This window comes from Callorhinchus milii, unplaced genomic scaffold, assembly GCF_018977255.1.
Source record: "Callorhinchus milii isolate IMCB2004 unplaced genomic scaffold, IMCB_Cmil_1.0 Scaffold10, whole genome shotgun sequence".
Lineage (NCBI taxonomy): Eukaryota > Metazoa > Chordata > Chondrichthyes > Chimaeriformes > Callorhinchidae > Callorhinchus > Callorhinchus milii.
Genome location: NW_024704751.1, coordinates 18,989,468 through 19,011,837, shown reverse-complemented (window position 1 = coordinate 19,011,837; position 22,370 = coordinate 18,989,468). Strand labels below are relative to the sequence as shown.

At 44.2% G+C, this 22,370-nt stretch overlaps 2 protein-coding genes across 2 annotated transcripts in view; one reads left to right on the top strand and one right to left on the bottom strand.

The window, feature by feature from the left end:
* Nucleotides 1–7,124, bottom strand: part of LOC103179598 (stromal membrane-associated protein 2) — a 29,088-nt gene extending 21,964 nt beyond the window's left edge. The window contains exon 1 of the mRNA XM_007894969.2: nt 6,942–7,124. Within this exon, the coding sequence (XP_007893160.1) occupies nt 6,942–7,059 (118 nt within the window). The 5' untranslated portion in view covers nt 7,060–7,124. The remainder of the gene's footprint in view (nt 1–6,941) is intronic.
* Nucleotides 7,125–10,946: 3,822 nt separating this feature from the next.
* The window catches only part of col9a2 (procollagen, type IX, alpha 2), a 51,522-nt gene continuing 40,098 nt past the window's right edge, over nt 10,947–22,370 (top strand). The window contains exons 1-5 of the mRNA XM_042338852.1: nt 10,947–11,158; nt 12,459–12,530; nt 13,659–13,694; nt 13,799–13,861; nt 18,601–18,654. Of these exons, the coding sequence (XP_042194786.1) occupies nt 11,072–11,158; nt 12,459–12,530; nt 13,659–13,694; nt 13,799–13,861; nt 18,601–18,654 (312 nt within the window). The 5' untranslated portion in view covers nt 10,947–11,071. The remainder of the gene's footprint in view (nt 11,159–12,458; nt 12,531–13,658; nt 13,695–13,798; nt 13,862–18,600; nt 18,655–22,370) is intronic.

Below are 22,370 nucleotides of genomic sequence, written 5' to 3'. Positions count from 1 at the left end.
AAATGTTAAACATGGCCAAAAAAAAATCTTGATTAAGGGGCACATACCCAAACTCAGGAGAGGGAAGGTGAACAGACAGTTCAGATCAGGCATGGTCTGCAAGCCAAATGGCCAACTCTTTTCCCTAATTTCCTGTGTGTTGCTTCTAGCTCTTAGCAAAATGACTTGCCAATTCCCAGGTTCCTTTTTGGAATCAATGCTGATATCTGCAAAATTTCACCCATATTTTTTTGATGAGCTGCCATCGTGGCAAACAATTCTCTTTTGCCGTGTGCAAAACAGCTTCCGCAATAGCCCGCAAATACAATAAAGTACCTGTGAGGTTTCAACAATATCAAATGCAAGGATTTAAGGATTATCTATTTATTTATTTTAACGCATCTACGAGTTTGCCCAGTGATCCTGGACTTAGCACTGAAAGGGTTATGACCAGGGACTTTGAACTCATTAAGCATTTTTTTTTATTTGTACAAGATGGGAGCTACTGGTCAGATGCCTCATGAAAAATAGAAGAAGAAAAATGTTAGAAAAATCTGATTTTCCCGAGACATTGGTTCAGGAGACATTCTTAGTCAAGATTAATTAACATGTCACCAAGTTATTCATTGGTTACAATTTGGCGGTCTAATTTGTGGTATTTAAATGGAGATGTGGAGTTACTGAATTTGTAAAATATTAAACAGCACATTTGATTAATTTCACATTTCTGATCAAAAAATGTTAAAATAGAAGTGAGATCAGATTGTTAATAAGTAATGTGTGCGATTACGTATGTGCGACTGTTGGGTTACATCTGATGATTGGAATATAAAGACTGCGTGAATGAGAGTCTGAAACCAACTGACCTGTGCAATGCTGTCTGTCTGCCATTATATGCAGAATATGGCTGTATGTGAAGAGGTTGCAAACTCTTAAGTCAGCAGCTGAACCCAGTTACTCATCTCTCTAAGGACTGAGAGCAACTTTCACGTCAGAAGGGATGAGTTTTCTTACGTAATATAGAACAGGTAAAAGCAGATTTAATTCAAACGAGCCCGTGTGTGTGTGTGTGTGTGTGGGGTGGTGGGGGGAGAGGAGAAGATTGCAGCCCTGGCACAATCACAATGTTCCAGTACAGAAACAGACCATTTAGACCATCATGCCTGCCTTATTTTTCTCCACAAGCCAATTTAATCCCACATTTCAGCTCACTCCCCCATTTAGGTTTATTTTACAAGCATCTATAAATAACTATTTATGGACTCTGCTTCAACAAAGAATTTCACATTTCAACAAATCAGTGGGAATAATCTATTACTATTTATCTTCGTAATATAGTGTATGAGACCGCAAACATTAAACATTCCCTGAAGTGGCTGTCTATCTAGGACACGATCAACAGATCGATACACATAGAAAATTACCCATTAATTCAGCCCAAGTGCTTTGGAATAGTGAAGGAACAAGACTAAGAGAGTTGTAGATCGTTGTAGACAGCAAATGGTAAAAACAGCTGTTCTGGTTTACAGAGCAGGACTTTTTCTGGCCAAAATAGAAATGTTCTGACCATTTTCTCTCAAATGAACAGAATCAGAATCGGTGTACTCTTGATTCCGTAAAACAAAACATCTAAATGAAAATAAGCACCAACAGACCAAGACACCCTCTCTTTTGATATGCGCAAAGACTGTCCAACTCACAGATGTACCTGTGATAGTGTATTTGATCAAACCAAGTTTTGGTTGCTACATCAACAGCCAAGCTGAGAATAGGGAAGATGATCAGACTGTTCAAATCAAACCAATTTACAGAGGTGGATACGTGAATATGGACAACCCAGGGAAGGGAAGGAGATTGATTTAAAGAATTCAAGAGCGAGTGTGATAGATTTTTTTTAAGCAAACAATAGAAGGAAACGCAATGTGGATGTTTTCACTCCTGGACTTCCTGAGAGGAAATGTGCATTTCACAGTTACACACAATGTAAAAGGTGGAGGTGGGTGGGGGGGGGCACATTTTCCAAATAAGGATAAATTAGAAAAATATAGGAAATGCAGGAGGACTTTTCTTAGAAAAGTTGTGTGCCTCAGTTGGTTCTCTTGCCTCAGAGTCAGAAGGTTGTGAGTTCAAACCGAACATTGGGACTTTGAACTCAGTATACACTGAAGCTGACACGTCAATGCATTGACGTGCGCTGTGTTGTTGGAACTGTCGTCCTTTGGATGAAATTTGCCTGTTCAGGTGGACGGTAAAGATCCCAAGATCCTATTTGAAAAGAGAAGGGAGTTTCTCCCAGTATCCTGGCGTACCATTCTCAGGATTCAATTGGACATTCGTTTCCTGGCTGTTTGTGGGGCATTGCAGCGTGCAAATTGGCTGCTGCATTCACCTACAAAATCTAGTCACTATATTCCACAGTAAGCCTGTAAAGTGCCTTGAATTGTCCTCCTGGTGTGAGAGGTGCTATATCAAATAAGCGGATTATTATTTGAACAGGTATCCAAACAGGAGTGGAACAAGACTCTTAAATGGTTCAAAAAAGATAATTGGACAAGTTCTCTAAAAGTATCCGGGTGTTATAAGGTTTAGAAAAAAGATGCATCAAAATAATTTCGTGCAAAGTTGGATGAGTAGATGCAGTAAAAGTCTAAAATGCCTAAAATGACCACGACGCTGTATCACAGGATGAAATCAAAATACTGTGTAGCAACAGCATCTGGGATCACGTGGTACCGTCTATATTCAGCTCCTGTCAACCACATCCTGATTGTCTTCTCATTCTTCAACTAATATTTTGTGTGATTAACTGTACTCTGTAATAGAACAATCTTTCACCACGAGGCTAAATGATGGCGTGGCTCAGTCGGAGGTAAGAAGCCACTTCACCATCATTCTGTTTTAGAACGGAATCGGAACACTGAACTGCATGACTTCCTCTTAACACAAAACTTTTAGACTATTTTGCGTTGAATGTTGACAAAACACAGGCCTTCCTACTTGGCTCTCATCAGTCACTTCTTGCCTCGGGTGCTGACAGTGTGCACATCCAATGTTTCTATCTCAGAGCCGTTGCAGAACCTCGGTGTCTTGTTTGACTCAGAAATGTCCTTTAAAGCCCACATCTGTGCTCTGACCCACTCAGAGTTTCCAAATCTCTGGGGAAACATTGCCTAGACACACTCCTCGGGCTGCCAAGAGCCTCATCCATGCATTCATCATGTCCAGGCTTGACAATTCCAAACTCTACTTGCCAGACTACCCAATTCTTCCCTACACAGGTTACAGACTATCCAGAACTCTACTGCCTGTTTGCTTTCTCCTAAGCAGATTGAGTTCAAGCTCTTCATTACTGCAGTGCCAGAGGGAGGCAAGGGTAGCTCAGGCATCAAGGTTCAGGTGTAAAAATTTGGGCCCATGAGAATCATGCCAGCAGCTACGAAGTGAACAAATAAGATATCTACCAAAAGAAGCATGATTTAATAACAGCTTTTAAGAGAGACCTGGATAGGTATCTGGGGAAGACAGGTTTGCGGGGTTATAGGAAGAAAGCTGGTGATTGGGGTTAGTGAAAGTGACGCTCTGTCAAAGAGCCGCACAGACTCGATGAGCCGAATGGCCTCCTTCTGTGCCGTAACGTTCTATGAATCTATGAAAACACAGAAACCAAAGCCACCATTCATTCACCCATCGCATCTGTGCCACAGTTTCAAAGTCGCTCATTTCAGTAATCCTACTCTCAAGGCATCCACCTGAAAAACAGGCCATTGATTTGCATTTAATTTACGTTTAAATAATTTGCTTTTTGTATAAAATTAACATCAAAGTGCTTTACTGAAGAATACTGAAATGAAAGGGAGTGTTATATGAGCAAACTCGGCAGCAACAACTCAATCAACACTGAGATCGGGAGCCAATTGGGGTAAGTTCGAGTGAGGAGGGAAATATAAAGCAGAATAAATCGTGAAAAAAAGAATCCACATCTATTTGAAATAGGAACAGAAGGGCAGTCCTATTATATTCACCTGAGAGGTTTGTATACAATATAGAATGATTTGGGAGGCAAATGTAGTGGTCAATGCGAAATGTCCCACAAGTGAGTTTCCCACAACAGATGGGCCCCGTGTACAGCACATGAACTGCTTCAGGAAAGACGGGCAACGGAAAAAGTTATAAAAGAAATCGTTTTAATTCTATTCATCTGGATAACGATAATCTGTATTCAGGGTACAGCTCTAGAGACCAAACACCATTCCTCACACAATTTAAGCCCTTTCTTTTCAAGGGCAAATTCTTTCTGGGAAGGATTGATGTGTGTTAGTGAGCCTGAGGCAGCACTGCGATTCTGAGGCTCATCGCTTCACAAATCCAATTCATAAAAACACCCCATAAATAGACATATGTGACAACTTCATCTGTGTGCTAATGTCTGTAATTATTTCTACAAAGGGACCATACAACTCCAGTGATAATATTAAAACTTTTTCAGTAGCTCTCCTACCCAACGGTTCAGTATGTGGATCGTTGCTTGCATTGGTCAACCAGACACAGCCTACAGTACTTTCTGCTTCCAGTCTGCGAGGTCGCCAGCGTCGGAGAATGTCACAGCACAGACTCTGGAGCCCATGAGTTATACACTGCTCAACCTGGAGCGCTGCCTCACGCTTTGCAGCATTAACTAAACTCCGCAGACAATATTTCTGCATGTTCGGTTGTCTGTCCAGATCGCTTTGCGTGTTGTGCCCGTCTTCAGATCTTTCTGATGTAGAGCATTTCACATCCCTCGCTGTGAAGAAATGTTCCTTGACCTCAGCTCTAAGGGTTTGGGATCTGATTTGAAGGCAATGCCTCATTGAAATGGATCTTTCTATCAAAGGGAATAGTCATCCACTTTCTAACCTTTGAATTATTTTCATTATTTTAAATAACTCAAATCACCATTTAACCTCCTCAGCTCCGAGGAATCGGACCCCAGTCTATCCAGCCTCATAGAATCATAGAATATTACAACAACAACTTGCACTTATATAGTGCTCTCTGCGCAGGGTAGCGTCTCAGAGCGCTTAACAGTGGCGGAGCCTGACTCCGAATCGGGGGGAGGTGGCCGTAAGCCCGGTCGCACAGGAAAGTTTTCTGGCGGGACTTGAAAGAAGGGAGAGAGGGGGCAAGGCGGAGGGATTGACGAAGAGCGTTCAAGAGTTTTATGGTGTAGTGGCTAAAAGCACAACCTTTATTATTATTAATATTATTATTTATTAATATTGCAGCACAGCATAAAACTGGAAAAGCTCCTCCTTACTTTCATTCCATTACGTTCCAGACTTTTTGTAATGAACGTCAGCATCCATTTGGGTTATTAAGTGCTTTCTGGACCTGCTAATGAAGCTTTACGTGATCTATGAACTTGAACCGTTACATCTTTGTCCATCTCTCCTTCTTGGTGGATGTCCATTTACATCCTCCCAATCTCAAGCATGATACCACAACAACAACAACAAGATTGCATTTATAGAGCGCCTTTCACGTCGGGAGGACGTCCTGAGGCGCTGGACAGTTGGGTCAGGACCCGAGCAGTGGGGGAAATGGTCAGGGTGAGGGGAGGGAAGGGAGGGAGCGAGGAGGGGGTAGAGAGGCGAGAGGGGAGCTGAAGGCTCGGTCAAAGAGATGATGATGGGTTTCAGGGCTGACCAACAATCCCAAACTACGGATCTACTTCACTAAGTCTAAAACCCATAAGTGTTTCAGGAATGTAGACAAAGGAAAGAAGCCGAATGGATCGTCGCTGCCATTGACCAGGATAATCAGATTGAACTAACTGGTGTAACGGGCTTCACACAGTATTAACCCGGAGCTACCAAAGTCACATTGGCAGATCCTAAATTTCGGGGTCACTGATGGCGCAATCTTTCATTTGTCACATAAAACACTATGGAGCTGCCGGGCAGCCCGGGCTGATGGGGGTGGGGGGGGAAGACAACCCCATTATAACGGTGACTTGGGGGTTGGAGAACATCGGAGTGTTGGGACACGATGGGATTTACAGGCGATGACGAGGAGTCTTCAGGTCAATCCATCCTTTAACAGCGACACAGGAACAGAGGCCATTCAGCTCTCATTGAACTTCTTCCCCTGATTTACTGGACCATGGCTGGGTTTGATAATCTCTCCGCCTTACCGTCACCTCCCTGAACACCCTCCCTCTCCCCCTCGCTCTCCCCCTCCCCCTCCCTCTCCCCTCGCTCTCCCCCTCCTCACCTCCCCTCGCTCTCCCTCTCCTCCCCTCGCTCTCCCCCTCCCTCTCCCTCTCCCCTCGCTCTCCCTCCCCCTCGCTCTCCCCCTCGCTCTCCCTCTCCCCCTCGCTCTCCCCCTCTCCCCTCCCTCTCCCTCTCCCCCTCCCTCTCCCTCTCCCCCTCGCTCTCTCCCTCCCCCTCGCTCTCCCCTCCCTCTCCCTCTCTCCCCCTCCCTCTCCCTCTCCCCCTCCCTCTCCCTCTCCCCTCCCCCCCTCGCTCTCCCCCCTCTCCCTCTCCCCCTCTCTCTCTCTCTTAAATATTCCAATTAATTTCGCTTGGACGGTCTTCTCGGAACCACTTGTCCCAACGGCTCGCGACCACCTCCCGCGCGAGGCAGCACTTCGTGGCCGCCCTTCCAACGGCCCCTCCGCCCCTCCCCCCCCCCACACCCCTCCCCCTCCCCTCCAGCCCGGGGCCCCCCCACACCCCTCCGGCGCACGTCCCGCGTCACACGCCGCCCACGGACCCGGTAACTCGGACTCGTCCCGAGATACTCCGGTGCGGGCGCCCTCCGCGCGGACCGAGGCAACGCCGGGGGGGGGGTCCCGATCATCCATCGGTCATCCCCCCCCTCACCATCTACTGACCCCCACCACACTCAGCGGTTTCTCACTCCCCTCTTACCCCCTCTCTCTCTCTCTCCCCCCGGGGTGCGGTGCGGTGCGGTGCGGGTACCTGTGGCCCGGCAGTCGGCGCAGTGCTTGTTTCCCGGCTGCTGCAGGAGGCCGCTCAGCACCGCCTGGCGCTGCTCATTCAGCCGCTCAGCTCGTTCCCGCTCCCAGCGCGTCGCCATCTCCCGACTCCCACTCCCGCTCCGGCTCCCGGTCCCGTCCCGACCCGCGCGGCCCCGCAACCACTGCCCCCGGACCCGAACCCCCGGACCCGAACCTCCGGCTCCGCCGCGCTCCCGCCTCCCGCTTCCGGCAGCTTAAAGGGGAAGGGCCACAGGGCCAACGCTTAAAGGGGAAGGGCCACAGGGCCAACGCTTAAAGGGGAAGGGCCACAGGGCCAACACTTAAAGGGGAAGGGCTACAGGGCCAACGCTTAAAGGGGATGGGCCACAGGGCCAACGCTTAAGGGGGCAATGCCACAGGACAGCGCTTAAAGGGGAAGGGCCACAGGGCCAACGCTTAAGGGGGCAATGCCACAGGACAGCGCTTAAAGGGAAGGGCCACAGGGCCAACGCTTAAGGGGGCAATGCCACAGGACAGCGCTTAAAGGGGCAGTGCCACAGCTCAACCAAAATTCCGCCTTCCGCACGCTCACCCGCACTGAACCCCGTACCCCCGTCACACCGGTTCGTGCCGGGCTACACTCGCTTCCTATCGCCGAACGGGTCGATTTCAAGATCCTCACCCTCGTCTTCAAATCCCTTCATGCCCTGGCACCTCCCTGCCTCTCCGACCTGCTCACCCCCCAACCCCCAACCCGCTGCCTCGGCTCCGACCTCCTGCTTGTCCCTCGCGCCCTCCGTTCCACCATTGGTGGCCACCCTTTCAGCCACAACACCCCGAAAGTCTGGACCACTCTCCCGCAATCCCTCCGCCTTGCCCCTTCCTTCCCCATCTTCAGGACGCGCCTGAAGACCGTCCTATTTGACCGTGCAGAGTCCTCTCACCCCTCCCTCCAGCTCGGCGTCGGGCTCCGCCACTGTCAAGCGCTCTGGGACTCTCCCCTGCGTGAGGGGGTGCATATCAATGCAAGTTGTTGTTGTGCCACAGGACAGCACTTAAAGGGACAGAGCCCCACCAGCGCAGTGGAGTTCACTGAGTGGCAACTTGTGCATGGGGTGAAGGGGGAGCATTTAAAGAGGTCCCCAGCCAGTGGGGTATGGAGGGCGCCTAATGGTACAGCCTGTTCACTGCCCACAAGGAAGGGCGAGCAAACAATACAATAAAATAATTATAACCATTCATTTCATACAGCATCTCATCACGTCATCAAAACATCTCACATTGCTTCACAGGGTTTACTGTAAACTGTGTATATTTGTTGGCAAATTTGCTTCCATAGAGATAGTCCTGTAGTTTAACGGTTAGGGCACTCGCCTCACAAGCGAGAGGACTCGGGTTCAATTCCCAGACAGGGCGAAAGGTTAGGCAAATTTCCTTACTCCACATATCTCTGTTTACTTAGCAGTAAATATGAAGCTGACTGTTAGTTGATTGGCAGATCACTTTTCCGGGGGTAATATTCGTTTTAAAAAAAATTGTAATTTGATGACTCAATCCACTCAATGTTCGTGGGACGCTGCTGTGCACAATTTGCTGCCGCTTTTCGCCCACAAAATATACAGTCAATTCACTTTCCAGTGTATTCTGTGAAGCGCTTTGAGACATCTCGAAGACGTGATAAGGCGCTGTATCAAATGCAGGGATTACTATTAATATAATAATTTGTCAGGTAGCTTATTGGGATTTCTGATTGAGTGACAGTACACTCCTGATAAAATGCAATACTATAGACACTGTGTTTAACAATTCATTCCATTCTAATAGTTGTGTGTGTGTGTCTCCGAATCAACCTCTATATGTTTATATGTTTACACTGGGTAAAAGGAGCAAATCACTCCTGTTGGTGCTGCACAGCTTGTGTGTGTCTCAGTGTTAACTTGTGCTTATACAGTACGCATCAGGGAACAGGAAATAATTAAATCCCATCTGGTACTGTGCCACTCAACTATCTGTATGAGGCCCACTTAGCCTCTGCTATGCCATCAAATCAGATTAGATCCAAAGCTTAATTTCATTACATTCTGACAGACCAATGCGGTGCTGGTGTACAACGCTGCATTATCAGAGGTGCCGTCCTTTGGATGAGGTCCCATCTACCTGTTCAGGTGGACCTTAACGATTCCATGGCACGTTTGGAAAAGAGAAGGGAGTTTTCTCCCAGTGGCCTGGCCACCCTCTCCCCCCTCCCAGGAACATTGGAACAAAAGTAGGTCATTCAGCTGCTTGAGCCTGTTCTGCCATCCTATAAGATGATGGTTGATCTGTACCTCAACTCCAATTGCAGGCCTTTGCCCCATATCACTTGATACCCTGATCTGGCAAACATGAATCCTCCTCAGACTTAAAAGTTTGAATGGATCCAGCATCCACAGCCTTTTGGGGGAGAGAGTTCCAGATTTCCACTACCTTTTAGGTGATAAACTGCTTCCTGATTTCACTCCTAAATGGCCCAGCTCTAATTATAAGATTATGCCCCCTTTGATCTGGATTCCCCCCCCAAAATAAATAGTTTCTCTGTAGCCACTCTATCAAATCCCTTTATTATTATGAAAACCTCAATTAGATCACCCCTTAACCTTCTAAACTCAAGGGAATACAGACCAAGTTTATGCAACTGGTCCTCATAATTTAACCCTTTAAGCCCTGGTATAATTCTGGTGAATCTGTGCTGCACCCCCTCCAGAGCCAATATATGCTTAGTCAGTCAGCTGTGGGGACTGAGAGAGGTTAGATCTATCTAAGGGTAGCAGTCAAGGTAAAGCCCAAGTATCCTCACTTCTTCCTGTAATGATTATTATTCTTTGTTCAAGCTTCTGTATCAATCTACCGACTGTGGTTATCTGTGGACTCAGCCAATAAAGATTTCCAGTGGAAATCTATCAAGCAAGTCAGCCTTCATAATTACAATTGGTCTCGAAATTGCGCGGGGAATGTGATTTCTCTGTGAGAATGTACTCTGGGGAGTCCTGTAGCTCAGTGGTTAGAGCTCTCACCTCTCAAACAAGAAACCTGGGTTCGATTCCTGGCAGGGTGAACCCTTGGGCAGGTTTCCTTACTCCACACACCTGATAATAATCCCTCAAGAAAAAAAAACAATAATAAATTGGTCACTTCAATCCACTGCTGTTTGTGGGACACTGCTGTGTGCAGTTGGCTGCCGTATTTTGCCCACACAACAGACAGTCAAATCACTTTACAGTCTATTCTGTGAAGAGCTTTGAGACGTCGCAACGACATGATAAGACACTATGTCAAATGCAAGGATTATTATTATTAGAATCCCAGGCCAATCGCCTTTTGGTCCTCTTCTTGGTTTTATTCCTTGGGACATCCTCCTGACGCTCTACACAAATGCACTTTGTTGTTGTTGTTTATTCCCCTCTCATACTCCTGCCACTTATAAACGCTTAAATATGAAGTCCTGGCCTGCTCCTATTGCTTGTACTATCTACTGTTCAGACTGTGCATTTCCAGCAGTTTACTTTTTGCTCAGAGGCATTAAATTTACCGTGGTGTTAAACCTCAAAATCATTGCCTTCAAATTTAAGATGCTATAGGAAAAAAAATTGAAAACAATCTTGAAATCAGTCTCAATTTGGATGCCAGTTTTCTGCATTTGTTTGTTGGAAAAGATGGAAAACTGCTTCTAAATTAAGACTTAATCTTCAATTTGAAGACTGTGGGTAACGGCGTTAAAAATTAAATCATTCACTAAATAGTAGACTTCCTTGGGCTTCCCTTCAATCCACCTTCACGTCTCCCACTGATAGGGCATGTAACTTGTCAATCCTTGACTTTATTCATGTTAATAAGATCTCTCACCTATTCCCTCCCCTTGGGAGATGGTGGGAGTCAATGGATGTGCAGTGTGCGTGGCTTGATTCATATTAATGAGCTGTCTCACCTTATCCCTTCCCCCTGGTTGAGTCGCTGACCCACAGAGAGCCTCTGTGCCTGGATTTGGATTGCCTGTGTAGTCAGGGCAGGCTGCAGAGGGAGGTCCCGGGTTGCCTGCTGTCAACCAGGGAAGAACTTGTAGATTTGTCCTCTCTCCAGCCCGAGGATCTCAGCATGGCTAGCCTCTCTGGTGTCCGGCTCCCTCCTGGACTTTTCCAGCTAGCAGTTCTCTTACAAGTCATCTGCCTGTGCCTAGCTCAAGTAAGTTCATCCAAAACAGAGTAACTGACCTGTTCTCTCTCTCTATCTCTCTGTGGCTGTGTGAGAGAGCTTGGCATATCTGGGGTTAAAAGAATACTCAATCTGCTGTGTATTGCAAACTTTTTTATGTTCTGTGAAATGATTTAACTTGTTTTGTAAGAAGATTTCGAAGCATATGGTTTGACACATGAATCCAATTTTTGTGCTGTACAAACATATCTTTCTTTTTAAAACTTAATCTCAACAAAGTGTCACCTTAGTTCTGAAGTTTATAACTGTTTTATTATTTCCCCAACTGCATCGGTTATAGTTTTATAACGAATGCAGTCGGGAAAATAATAGTAATCATCATACTAATATGAATCAAGACGCGTCTGGGTAATTGGACAAACGTGAAATGTCAATGTTTACACTGAAGTTAGAAGTTTTAAGGGGTTTGTTTAATGCAAACTGAGAAAGAGTTGTTACAGTCCCCATCCATCAATCGCAGCTCTGTGGGACATTTTAACAGCCTTTGCCATTTCATTGACAATAGTTAAATGTTACTTTCGTCCAAAGTGAAATACAATGAGATGCTATATATATATAGATATATATATAGATTATAGATATAGATAGCTTCCACGCCCTTCTGTTAACTGTACCTTGACCTAATTAAAGTTGAGAATACATGATTTAATCAGGATAAAATGAGGAATTGTCACGAATCAAACCAAACTGAGCTTTATTCATTCGCAAGGGAGAGATGTTGCAGAGGCTGGGAATGTGGGGGAGAGTTTATTGGGACAAAGCCCCTATTGAGTGTGTGGTGCTGAGATCCCAGTTTAACTTGGGACAGTCTGTGCAAACACAGCTCGCGTTTTAAAAAAAAGGTCGAAAATTTATGCAAACAGTTCAGGAAAGTAGGTTTAAGTACATTAAATTACATTAAATTACATAGCAAATGTGATTTTGGTAAAAAATGTCAGTACATTTCAGAGTGGGTTAAAGTTGTCTGTCAAACCACAGAGAAGACTGCAGAAACTTTTACTTTGCTAAATGTTTAAAATAAAACCTTTCCCCTTTTCAATGTCCTTCTTGTTGGAATAATTGCTGAAATATGCAGAATATTCAGCCCAGCCTGTCCTGTCATTCATCATGCTGGCTCCTTGGACCAACAACCAATACATTAATGACCCGTCTTACCCTGATTTTAACTTGATATATTTAATAAAGCCTAAATTCTAATATTGCCTATTTATTTCTTTATCTATTTATTTATGTATTTGTTATTTCTTCCTTGTATTTCTGTATTTCCTAGAGTCCTAAAGGTGCCCGTGGTCCAGTGGGACTCCCAGGCCCAGCAGGTTTTCCTGGTTCAGATGGAATAGATGTGAGTGGGGTTGTGTTCGACAGAGTTTACACAGGAGTTGGACAAAGAGCCACATTGTCCTCACTTCCCAGCTTGTGGGATTTATGGCCAAACGCCACTGGCATTAAACTACCGACAGTGGGCACTGCAACGCAGCCACAATAGAGGGAGCTGCTCTGTCTCAACCAAGGGACAAAAGAATTGCCTTTAATAACAATAATAGTAATCCTTGCATTTGATACAGCGCATTTGACTATCACGCCATCGAGACGTCTCAAAGCGCTTCCACAGGATGGTACTGTAAAATGAATTGACTGTATATTTCGTGGCCGTATCGTGGCAGCCAATTGCAATTTAGTGTGCCACAGACAGTCGTGGATTGAGTGACCAAACTATTATTATCATAATTATTATTTTGATATTAAAATTATATAATATCTTTGTGAAAAACAATCACAGTAAAGGCACGACACTAAATGCGCTTTAATTTCTGCAGATGAAGTTTAGATGTTATTCAATCATTCCAATCACGATGGCTATTTAAACAGAAAGCCAATGGGAAATGCAAGCAGCATGCAGACTGGTGTATTGTAATGTAATGGACAATGGAATCATAGAATTATACAGCACAGAAGGAGGCCATTCGGCCCATCGTGTCTGTGCCGGCTCTTTGAAACTAGCTTTCCAATTCAATCCCATTCCCCTGCTCTCTCCCCATAGCCCTGCAAACTTGACCTTCCCAAATAATTATCCGCTTCTCTCTTAAAAGTTGTTGTCAAGTCGGCTTCCACTACCCTTTCAGGCGGTGGGATCCACCACCATCTTTAGCAAGTCAAACTCCACCCAATTTATAGCTCTCAGTCTTGTAAATACCAAATAATGAAATTGTAAATGTATTACAAACTCAAAGCGTAATGCAAAGTTTCCTATAACATTGCGTAAGGATATCTAAATGAGCCGTGAAACTGAATAACAATTATCGCTCTCTGTATATGTGCAACACCAGATGTGCGAGCAATGATAATTAAGTGTTCAGTAGTATGGCATATTATACCTTTAAACGGTGTTCGGTTGCTAAAAAGAATATTTTGACAGTCTAAAAGAACATTTTTCTTGCCGTTTTAACAAAATTTGTGTTTCCTTCCTCAGGGAGAGCCAGGGCCACTGGGCATACCTGGTCCAGCAGTAAGTGTCTCTTCTCTCTCAGTCCTCAAAGTAATATTTTAAACTTTCTTGCATCTTAAGGTTTATGTTTTATTAAAAACAGAAAATCTGCTCGATATTTTCAGGGTGCAAAAGGTGACCTGGGTGAACCCGGTCCAGCTGGATCTCAAGGCGATGCCGGACTCGATGTGAGTGCATCTAGGATTTTTTTTCTAACGTTTAATGATTTCTTGCTATTCTTGCTGCTAAATCTCAAACTTTGCCTTAACTTGCCTGCAGAAAGGAATATAAACTCCGCTTAATAATATATGATTATTTGCATTTAATACGTAGTTCTGTCATGTTGGAAAAGCCTCAAAGTGGCTACATATCTCTGCACAATATGGCTTTGAAGTTAATTGCTGGGCTTTCAGCAATGGCTTACGTTGAAGGAGCTTTTTTTTTGAAAGAGCGATGGATTCATTGGATTATAAGTGTAATACATTTTATACTGGAGTCTGCGCATATTTTGATGTGTGCCAAATACTGGGAATATCGCTTGGAGTCTGGACTCACCCCGAGAATGTAACAAATACTGTGAGTAACACCTGGACACTGCATATACCCGAGTGACTGCATATTCCTTGGATGCTGTGGAGAACATTTGGAGACTGAATGTACCATATTCCAGCCATAATGCCTGGCATCTGCGTATAACATGCCTGGACTTTTGCCCACAAAATACACAGTCAATCCACTTTACAGTATATCCTGTGAAGCGCTTTGAGATGTCTCAATGACACAATAAGGTGGAATATCAAATGCAAGGATGGTTATTATTATTATGATACATAATCATATTACATATATTGTAATATACAGGGAATATTGCCTGGATTCTGCTTGTGCAATATACATAGAGTAATGTTATGCAACAAATGAGGCCTTGCCCTGGTTGCAGATTGTGAGGAGATCATTTTAATGACATTGCCATGTGCATGTTGACATTTTACTGGCCTAGTTAATAAAATGTGATAGACTTGAGGGATCAGCGGTAGGTTATTATTGTTTATAATAATAAATTTGACCTGACCCAACTGTACAGCGCCTTGTTGTTGTTGTTGTTGTTGTTGTTATAGTGTGCCAGCTGATTTGGAACTAGGAACAGAAACCAAGTTAACTTAAGTCTTCTGATGAGGCCAAACCGAGAGGGGGTGGTAAACAGACATGTCAAGTGCAAGTAATTTTTTTTAAAAAAAAAGCTAATGAAAGAGATTTTCACATTATTATCAATTTTTTTAAATCAACAAAATTTGCATCATTTGGATTTGTTAACAATAATAGTATCTTGTTGGTGTCACTCAACTAATAAGCAAGAGCCAGTGAATAGATTGGTCTCAGGCTAAAAGCTAATTATTTTTATCATCTTCGTAGTAACAGGTATATTGTACATGCTCTTTATACAATTTCTTCTGCAGTCATATAGTCATAGATCAAACTAAGATTTTGCCTTAAAACACGAAATGGAAAGTTTTAAAGATAATGGAATGGATGTGTTCATCTCACAATATGGGATAATAATACTAATAATAATAATCCTTGCATTTATATAGTGCCTTATTACGTAGTTGAAACACTTCAAAGGTGAATGCAGCAATCAATTGCACACAGCAGTGTCCCTCAAACTGCTATGAAGTGATGACCAATTTTTTCTGGAGGATTGTTGGTTATAATACTGAGAGAAACTCCTTTCTGTTTACAAACAGTGCCATAGGAACTTTAACATCCACCTGAACAGACATACATTATTTTAACATCTCATCCACAGAACGGCACCTTCAAAAAAATGCAACACGTTCGAGTGTCATAGCCTAGACTATGAGCTCAAAGTCATTACATGGGACTCGAACCCATACCCCACTGACTCAAAAGCAAGAGTAATACTAACCAAGCCAGGCTGACACCTGACAGAGGTGCATTTCATTTCAACCTTCAGGGTTTCTGAACGTGCATAAACTTATTTTACATCTGCAGTTGGCAAATCTGTCATTGTCTACAAACTCTTGAGGATTTGCTCAATCAAAGATGGTGGCTGTTGCCATGGCCTGTGACCAAAGGAGAGAGTATCACAGCAGCAGTAACGAACCCTCAAGTTCCCCAGCTCGACGCAAAACTGAAAATGTACAGATATTACACATGATGGATAATCACAGCAAAGTATGCAACTTGGTGTCGTTTATGAAGTATTAATTTCAAAATGCAGACTTCCATCATTGCTTGTCATCTCTGGAGACCTCATTAAACCCACCCTAAGATAAAGGTCTGTTCTGTACCTTAACGATAGCTGGCAGGCTTCTCAAATGAAACATTTCTGTGCGATTCAAGATCTGAAGAGAGCACTAGATATGACGGAATTGCCATGATTTACACTGAGAGTATGCAGAGTGAAAGCATTACCTGACAAAGAAGAATATTTATACTCGTCAGTGAAGACCTGAGGAAAAAAAAGGGAACAGAAAGAATCAACAAATGGAAGAATTTCCACTTCTTCAAGAAGATAATTTCTCACTTTAAGAAAGGGGAATTTGATGAGTAATTGAGCCACCGAGTGAGATATGCTACTAACAGCTCCCTGTAAACCTGCAAAATGCCTCTTCATCTATAAGAAGCCTTTCCAGTTTTTGTGCAAATTAACAACAGCAACAACAAGATTTCATTTATAGAGCGCCTTTCAAGTGGAGAGGATGTCCCAAGGCGCTGGACAGTTGGGTCAGGACCCAAGCAGGGGGGAAATGGTCAGGGTGAGGGGAGGGAAGGGAGGGAGCGAGGAGGGGGGAAATGGTCAGGGTGAGGGGAGGGAAGGGACGGAGCGAGGAGGAGGTAGAGAGTCGAGAGGGGAGCTGAAGGCACGGTCAAAGAGAAAGGTCTTGAGACCGGCCTTGAAGGAGGAAAGGGAGGAAACAAAGCGAAGGCACTGGGGGATGGAGTTCCAGAGCCTCGGGGCTGAGAGGCTGAAGGCCCGGCCACCGATGGTAAGGCGGTTGGGGTGGGGGATGTGGAGCAGACCGGAGCCAGAGGAACGGAGGGTACGGGCAGGTAAGTAGGGGGATAGTAGGTCAGAGAGGTAGGAGGGAGCGAGGCCGTGAATGGCCTTGTATGTGAGGATGAGGATTTTGAATTCGATCCTCTGGGGGATGGGGAGCAGTGGAGGCGAGCGAGGGTGGGAGTGATGTGGGCGCGGTGTCTGGTGCCGGACAGTACACGAGCTGCAGAGTTCTTAATGACCTGCAGTGTGGAGGGAGGGCCGGGAAGGCCGGCGAGGAGAGAGTTCCCATAGTCCAGCCTTGAGGTGACAAAGGCGTGAACCAGGGTTTCAGCCGCGTGAGGGGTGAGGTAGTGCCGTAGTCTGGCGATGTTTCGGAGGTGATGGAAGGCGGTGCCAGTTGTGGCGCAGATATGAGGGAGAAAGGACAACTCAGGGTCGAAGAGAACCCCGAGGTTCCTGATGGCTTTGAGAGGTGGAGAGTGCAGCCTTGGATGCTGATGGTGTCAGCGCCTGAGGTGCGGAGGCGCTGACGTGAGCCAATCAGGTGGGCCTCAGTTTTATGCACGTTGAGCTGAAGAAAGTTGTCTCTCGTCCAGGACTCGATGTCAGACAGGCAGGCTATGGGCAGCACGGAAACCCGACTGAAGGGGTTCGAATAGTGCATAGGTGGAGAGGAAAGAGCGCAGCTGGGAGGCGACAACTCTTTCAAGGACCTTGGACAGGAAGGGGAGGTTGGAGATGGGTCGGTAGCTTGATAGCTGCGACGCATCAAGGGAGGGTTTTTTCAAAGTGGGAGTGATGATGACAGTTTTTAGGGGAAAGGGAACAGGTTGATGATGTCTGTGATATGTGGGGCAAGGAGGTGGAACTGAGAGATAAGGAGTGGAGTGGGGATGGGGTCAAGGGAGCAGGTGGTGGGTTTCATGGATAGGATGCGTTTGGTGACAGAGGGTGGGGAAACGGGTACGAAGATGTGTAGGGGAGGATGGGTAGGAGTCAGAGTGTGGGAGGGAAGGGGTGGGGAGTGGGTGGAAGTTGGAGGGGGAGTGACCGCGGAGCGGATTCCAAATTAAACTGTGCAGATTGAAGAATCAAGGCTTGTTACGATCAGATGTCAGTCAGTTTGTGGCACTTTAATTGTCTCTGAGTCAGAAAGAATGGGGTTCAACCCCCAAGACAAGACTATGAATTTGGAGTATAGACTGAGTCTCCAGTTCAGTGGTGGGAGAGGATGGTTTGTCAGATCCGCTATCCTTGAGATGAGGCATTAAACAACGCTACCATCTGCATGTTTAGGTGATCGTTATAGATCCCTGGCCAACAATCCCCATGTGTAAAAAGAAAATGCTCATTCACTTCAAGGCTAATGCACCCTCACTACGCAGAAAGACATCTATGTGACAAAGCCCTAAAACAAAATGTATTGGATTACATTATTAAAAGTGGCTCTACATCGGAAGACTGGATATGTAACTGGGATTGAGGCAAGGAGTTCCAGAGATTCGGGGGACTGTGGCTGAAAGCTTGGCTGCCAATTGTGGAGCAGAGGGGATGAGAATTGAGCCAGTTCCTGGCTGTGAAATCAATGCTAACTGTCAGACGTTTGTGCCTGAATCGTAGAACTGTCATGGACATTGGTGTGAGAAACAGAAATATACTGGTTTAGTAGGAGGCGCTCTTTTTATGTTGAAGCATGTTGCACAGTATAGGGACCTTTCTCCAATATTTCACCTGTGCACAGCCATCCATCAGATTGCTGGATACTAAAGTGATTAATTACCATAAGACCACCCATGGTCCATTGATAGTTTCAGTGCAACCTTTTCATTCAGCAGATTATCTCGGAGAGAATGAAATTGGTAATTGTGATGTCCTTAATGTGCTTAATCTTTTCTCGTGCAGGGTGTAGAAGGTTCAAAGGGAGAACCAGGTGGTCCTGGAGGTATGGGTGCTAAGGTGAGTATGATGCACTTACCTCGTTGATCCTTTGTGTAACCAATATCTTGAACTGAGATGGATGAGTCTAAGAACATGGTTTGGATAGCATGTAACGCTTCAACATCTACAATGATACCTGCCAGGAAGCATGGGATAGAGAATGCTAAGGCAATGCACCAGCATGTAATAACAATTGGACGTTGCTGTGGAGTTCCATAGGGAGATGAGACTCAAATGATAATATATCACTGGTGTGTGGAATTGAGGTCCTTGGCGGAGCTACAGTCTATTACACAGGAAGATTTTAATATCTTCATCTGAATTTGATTAAGAGTTGATAGGGATCCACAGATAGTGAAGATTTGAAACAACTGATTTACGTGAACTTGTAAAGGCATCAATTTAAAATAGTGAACAAGGGAACAAAGGGAGAGAATAGAGATTGTTCTTTACACAGAAAGTTGTAGGACACGGAATGCCCTTCTGGCTGCAGCGGTCAAGGCATGATCCATATTCGCTTTTAAGAGGAAAATAGATAGATATCTAAAGATGAATAAACTGCAGAGGCATTGGTTAAAGACAGAGGAATTGATTATTTTGCCAAGGAGCCAGCAAAAGACATGATGGGGCCCAATCGGCCTTCTTCTGTGCTGTAATATTTTATGGTTCTATAGTGTGAAGTGTTTCATTTGAATTTATGACCTGTAATGTGAATTAACTTGTGAGATTTTTTTAGGCTTTTCTCACAACAGTTGATTGTGTATTTATTGGTGTAAAACACCAACACAAAGGAATTTATGGCAACTACATTCACAACCTGTGGGAGTTGGTTTCTTAGAAAGGTTCAGAGAGGAAAATTGGACAGACCGTTTGCACACTGGCCTTTGACCTCTGGGACTTGGGTTGAATAATGCCCAGACCGGGAAGATGAGAATCTCCTCATAGTACCAAAGGCCAACAGTGGAATGAGCTTGGTCAATCCTCACCTATTTCTGACTGAACATAAACCTGCCAGTAATTTGGTACTCAATAACGTAACAGTGACAATGCTGTTCTAAGGGCCACAAAGATGGTGTGGACTAGAAATACAGTATCATATTCACTCAGTAGGGGGCACTCTTCTTAAATTGGCATTACATGTCATGGTTGAGGCAGAGTACTTTGCATAAACTATATCTGATGCTTATTGTATCCCAATGTTCCTTCCGGATAGGAAATTCTTCTGTTTGCAAAATATCTCTAATTGTAATAGCACAATAAAATACAAGGCTTGAGATTTCACATATTTTATCTCCGATACCCCCTCCATCTATGAATAAAAGTGATGATGAGATATCTGACAAGAGACTTTTACTTATGCAGCACCTTTGATGTAGAACAAACAGTTTCAAGCCCATCACAGAGATGATGAGGGACATCAAACAGAGAGAAATCAGAATTTAGTGGTGTTGATCAAAGGCACAGAGAGATTTTTAAAAGAGGTTTGAAATCAGGGAGGCGGATTAGAAGGGGGTTGAAATATTATAAGGTTGATAATTATGATAATAGGAATAATCCTTGCACTTGATACAGCACCTTATCATGTCTTACTTAAGAGTGCCCAGGTAAAAACATGCAGCTTGCCAGACAGTGATTTCAATAGCAAGGTGTGCCCCCCAAAAAATTGCCATTGACTTTACAAGTGCTAGAATCGTTGGAGTCGCCAACTGGGTTTGAGTCTGCAGTATAAATCCACCTGTAATTTACTGTAAATCAGAAACAAATTCGGTGTTATCACTGGAAGAAATCAGAGGGATGATATAAACATTCTAACCCGGCATGTGACTATTTTGCCATGTGTGGTTAGTGAGGCTCAGAACATCAACAATATTTGCAAGGAAATGGGTAAACATTTGTAGAGGAAGAATATAAAATGGTGAGAGAAAAGAACTGGGGTTTAAGGTTAGAGTCTTGCAATTAGCTACAGGGAAGGAGGTAGCAACAGTGTAGGCTTGAAGGTTTGGATGTCTCCTCTGGCACTTTAATTTCTATGACATTGTAAGAAATAATGAATATGACTGAGAAATTGGGGTTTGGATCTCCATTATAGAATCAAGACATTTCTTAAAGTCTAGTGTCCTGTCCTCTACCACCTTTCCTGATGACTGGCTCCAGCTGATGATGACTTTTGTTGAAAAAAAATGCTTCTTGATGTCAGGGCTCTTCACACCCCTGAACCTGTGCTCTCTTGTTTTCTTGTATAGTTATTCTCTGTGATATTTGGATTCAGAACTGTATTCATTTCATTGAGTGAACTCATGAGAACTCCCCTTCAATGCGCTCCCTCCCCCTCCCACCCCATTAACCCCATCAAGCACAGAACCAACAACCGATGATGAAAATGGCACCTGCCCATTATATGAAATTGCTTTAAGAAATGCCTTGATTCTCTATGGGGGTCCCAAACCTCAGATGTCCTCAGAATGGCATTACAATTTCTCAGTCATATTTATTATTTCTCACAATGTTGCTAGTTCCTAGTTGTTCTAGGCAGGACATCAACCAATCAGAAGTACTGAACAGCGAGGACCTTCTCCTGATTTCCTGATTCTGGGTGCCTTTCCTGTGCCTATCACCATATTGCCAGTTAGGTTGCTCACTGATATTACCCCAAATCCTAACAAGGGTGACTGAAGGCACACAAAGCGATTTGGGGAGGAATTATTTCAGAAATCATTTCTTGTTAGAATTTCTGCCATTATTAGGCCAATGATTTGCTGTCAGTGGACAGGAGGCAATAACAATTAATTTGACTGTCTACTGAATTGCCATACAATCACACATTCCTGAAAACCTTTTGGATTATATTATTCTGGAGTCAATATCTCTGAAATTTTCACCCCGCTGCTCCGTAGGATCCCTTCCGCCTAAGCAAACTCCCCCTCCCTATCCTATCAATCATTGCAGAAAAGGGAGACAATTTGGGCAATTTTATAAACATTGCACACATTTCCCTGTGGGAAACTTAGGTTTTATTGGATGCTTTCTCAAGCAGCACGGTAAAAAACACAACAAAGCGACCATTTATAAAGATATGTTGAAATTATTACCCAAATCCTGACATTTATATAGAAGCATATGTAAAATTTTACCACGTTGCATTGGATACTGTACTGTGCTGTTACGACACATGTCAAGTTAAAAAGGCAATGTAATGTTATTGAAGGAAGCTTACTCCAGTACAGCACAAAATCCTTCCCAACATTAGTCTTTATAACAAGGTATGGTAACCATGGATACTAAACAGTGATGTTAATACTCAGTACCTACCAACAATGCCCAAAATTTCACAATACTTAAAGATTAGAAGAGGAAAGTTAGTATCTGACAGATTTCACAGCTTTAAAAACCCAGTTTCTTTGGTGAGGTGTAACTGCAGGGGTCAGAAATAATTGTTACATTCCAGAAATATTCTGTGTATTGCAGTGGCAATGTTCTGTGAAGCCTTTTGTTATTTTACATGGAATAATCAATCAAGCAAGGGGTCTGTTCAGCTCCTTTGTGTACGGGGGATTATCTGCAGACATGGTTCCTAGTGGAAGCTATGTTTGCTTCTTTCCTCCTGCGAGAATGTGCGATGGTGTCTGTTGCCTCCACTGTGCTGGGGGAAACCATGTCTCCTTATATGTGGCCTCTGTTGCCATTTGCTGTGAAGGATGCCCATCTTACCTGGCACTGGTCAAGGAGGGCAGGTG